This window comes from Propithecus coquereli, unplaced genomic scaffold, assembly GCF_000956105.1.
Source record: "Propithecus coquereli isolate 6110/MARCELLA unplaced genomic scaffold, Pcoq_1.0 Scaffold160, whole genome shotgun sequence".
NCBI classification, from domain to species: Eukaryota; Metazoa; Chordata; class Mammalia; order Primates; family Indriidae; genus Propithecus; species Propithecus coquereli.
Genome location: NW_012140525.1, coordinates 2,047,393 through 2,051,466, shown reverse-complemented (window position 1 = coordinate 2,051,466; position 4,074 = coordinate 2,047,393). Strand labels below are relative to the sequence as shown.

General features: G+C 28.8%; 1 protein-coding gene across 1 annotated transcript in view; it reads left to right on the top strand.

Annotated features, from left to right (window-relative positions):
• Window positions 1–4,074, top strand: part of PPIP5K2 (diphosphoinositol pentakisphosphate kinase 2) — a 91,684-nt gene that overhangs the window by 42,853 nt on the left and 44,757 nt on the right. The window contains exons 4-8 of the mRNA XM_012641054.1: window positions 86–207; window positions 1,542–1,643; window positions 2,704–2,790; window positions 3,525–3,600; window positions 3,688–3,786. Of these exons, the coding sequence (XP_012496508.1) occupies window positions 86–207; window positions 1,542–1,643; window positions 2,704–2,790; window positions 3,525–3,600; window positions 3,688–3,786 (486 nt within the window). The remainder of the gene's footprint in view (window positions 1–85; window positions 208–1,541; window positions 1,644–2,703; window positions 2,791–3,524; window positions 3,601–3,687; window positions 3,787–4,074) is intronic.

Genomic DNA, 4,074 nt, shown 5'->3' with positions numbered 1-4,074 from the left:
ATTTGATATGTTCTGATAAGACTAGAAAACTGTGAATCTTAATAATTTAAATGAAACCTTAACATTTATAACTTATTTTAAATAGCAAACAGTTTGTGGCTTTGATTTGTTACGGGCCAATGGACAGTCCTATGTCTGTGACGTCAATGGCTTCAGTTTTGTGAAAAATTCCATGAAGTATTATGATGATTGTGCAAAAATACTTGGGTAAGAATTTTTAAATTTATTTTTCTTCTCTTTACCTTCTCACACTAGTTATTCAGAAACCAAATAATTTTTAACATTAAATGATCAAGGTTTTTTTTTTTTAAAGCATTATAGAGTAAAAATCAGTGTTGATAAAATGACACCTCCAAAGACTATACCAGATCCTGAGTTATACTTTGGCTTATCAAAGACAGATTAATTTATGATAATTATAGATGAAAGCCTAAAAGTATTTTAACTTCATAGATTTACTAATGCTGTATAACACTGGTGATTATTAATCAAGCAGCTTATTTATTGAGATACCTTTTCCTCTAGTTTTTGGCATATAATTACAGTTGAAAAAGTTTTCTTCTCCTACTAATGGTACAAAATTAATATTTATGAAATAAGTAAACAGTAAAATGGACATATTTGGAATTCAGGATTTTTTTGCATGGCAGTTCTTCAAGAGTATGTTGCTTGGAGATATTCTCATAAGATTATCAAGCGAATGTAAATTATTTTGTATAGAAGTACCATTTTTATATTCTTCAGCCTGTGTATACCTTGATTCAGAAGACTAGCAAGGCAAAAACTATTTTTAAGACATTTCAAAGTATAATATGACAAAGCCTAGGAAACTTACACTTTAAAATGTTTAATAATCGGACTCACCTTTTATACAGGTTGAGTATTCCTTATACAAAATGCTTGGGAAGTGTTTTGAATTTCAAAATTTTTCAGATTAGGGATATTTAATCTGTAGCATGTTTCAAAGATTTGTAAACTTACCCTTCAATTGAAATTGGGGGGAGTTTCCTAATTTTAACATGAATAAGTGTGAAATTTAAACAAAACAAAAAATATCATAATTATGTAAACATGTTTCCTTTGTTAACCCTATTAGTAAAGTATAGTAGTGATTTATTTAAAATGAGCATGATATTTAGAATAGCTTTGTACGTATTCAGTAAACTAAAAAGAAATGATCAGTGACCACACAGAAGAGACGATCTTAGATTTAAGAATGTATGTAATTATTAATAGATATGATATAATTATAGTGATTTATTTGAATTCAATGTTCGTTTGTATTTTAAAAATAATTTATTTTGGTAAATAAGTAAATAATACCACATTTGTTTTATCCCATTGATGTGTTTTGGCACATCAATTTAGAACTGCTGCTAACTTTTTGTTGATCAAGATTGATTCTTTGGGTTACTTTATATGTGATATAATCACTAGATTTAACTTTAATTCTTATCATTCTCTATCATTGCATCATTAAGTACCCAGTTTTGTCCTGAAATGTGACTAATTTTTAATTTTTTTTCTTTTTTGTCTTGAAGAAATATTGTAATGCGAGAGCTTGCTCCACAATTTCATATCCCCTGGTCAATACCCTTAGAAGCTGAAGATATCCCAATTGTACCAACTACATCTGGAACCATGTAAGTTTGAATTATTTTCATTTAGAAATTCCTTGGATTTTCCATGTCAATCTCTGCCATTACAATAAAAATTAATTTACTTAATGATTATTAGACACTGAGACTGTGTATGTTTTCATATGACTCAAATTGAAGATGGAGGAATAGATTTATATGCTTTTACAAGGGTCCACTAGACTAAAATTCTTTTATGTTATTACAAGTAAAATACTGAAATGTGCCTGGATAATCAAGCCATAAAAATAAAAGAGGTACCAATTCATAGTGGTCATACAACTTTTGCTATCTCAAGTCATATCTTGAGGTAAATTAATTAGATCAATATTGCCAACATGTTTTTAAATATTCTGCTAATGAAAATGACTCCTTTAAATTCAGATCACTTGACTGAATGCTTCATATTCATAGCTTAGAAATTTACATTAGCATGTTAACTATTCTAAGAAATTCTGATTGGGGAGAAACCTGTTTAATTTTGTTTTTAAATCTGTATTTCCCATACTTACCGCAAATTTTTTTTTCAGGTAACTTTATTAATATTCTGCAGCTCACACTTTGGCAAACATTAGATTATACCTCTTAACTCTAGCATGTTTCTAAGATAATTTTATCTTCCAATAATTTGAGTTTTAAATACTTGTTTTCCTTACATGGGCAAAATATAGCAAACATATAAATATAGCAATCATCATGTAAAGCTTTATTTTGTTTTGATCTAGTGAAATCTCAGTCTATAATGATTTAATGCTACAGGGAAGATATTTAATAAAGTTCAGGGATTGTAGTCTATTTACTTTTATGCCACAGTTAATGTAGCCATCTTCGAGAAGACAGTATCATATTACATAACTTAATATCACCGCCTCCTCCAGCTTCATAACTTTTTTTTAGGATTTGATTTCATAAAATTAAAATAGTTATAAGTGCTATTCTTCATGGGGAAGACCTTGAAATGATAAAAGATGGCTCTAAATAAATGACTAGATTTTTATATTAATCTGAATTATACAACACAAATCTTTGTTAGAGTATGAAGAACATATTTTTTTTTCCATTTTAGGATGGAGCTTAGATGTGTCATAGCAGTTATACGTCATGGGGATCGAACACCAAAACAAAAAATGAAAATGGAAGTGAGACATCAAAAGTGTGTATTAAGAGGAATAATTTAACACTTGTGATGTAATTTTAAGATTTTTGATAAGTGATAAGCTCTTTTGATGGATACATCATATAGAAAAACTTATACCTACCATTTCTTGGCCATTAATACTTAAACCAATGGATACATGCAAAATCCATTTAAAATACTTACATCAGCATCTGAAAATTTTTGTGGCAATATCCATAAATGTGATTATCAGTCTGACCTGGCTTTCATGTCATAAGTGTTCTATTTAATATTTCTTTATCATTTTCTTGCATTGCATTCTAAGAGTCATTACATCTTAAGCTTTTTAAAGAAAATGAGTAGAATGAACGTTTCTATTATTTTTATACAGTATTTGATCTGGAAATGATAAAAGTTGAAAACCTGAGTCATTAGATGTATGTTGACACAAGTATTTTTTAATGTGTGTGCAGTGACTTCAGAGAATGTACAATATTTTGTACTATAATTGTATGTTCAGTTTGCATCATGAGAAAACTTTTAAAAGTAATATGGTGATTATTAGTTTGATATGGTTTAGGAAAGTACTAAGTTTTGTCGGTAAAGTAGAGAAGCAACACATACCGTGAAAGAGAAAACACAATACTTGAAATTCATAGACCCTGAGTTCTAGTTCCCTATCTATCACTTATTATTATTTGTTAGTTTAAATATATATGGTGGTGATATTCATTATCGTGGGTGACTAACTGCTCTGTCTTTTTTATAAGGTTTTTTGATCTTTTTGAAAAGTGTGATGGATATAAATCAGGAAAATTAAAACTCAAAAAGCCAAAACAATTACAGGCAAGTGTATTTGCTTTCTTGTTGAGTTTTAAATTTTTATTGGTGAAATTACATAAAAATTCAATTCTTTGTTAATTTACTTTATAGGAAGTGCTGGATATTGCACGACAGCTTCTTATGGAGCTGGGGCAAAATAATGATTCTGAAATTGAAGAAAACAAGCCAAAACTTGAACAACTTAAGACCGTATTAGAGATGTGAGTGTCTTTTTGAAAGCCTTAATTGTGGTAACTACTTGTAGTTCTCCTTTATGTAACTTTCCATTTTAATTTCCTTCACAGTCTTATCTTTTTACTGTATCACTGCAGCTGAACAGAAAGGAGTGAAAATCTACTGTGAGAAAATAGATTATTTTATTGAAGGTTATTGTTTTAGTTTTACTTTTAATTTTAATGAGAAGATTAAAAGAGGACATTAAATTTGTATCTTCTGTGAAATACTGCTTAGAATGAAGGCCACATTGCTGACTTGACC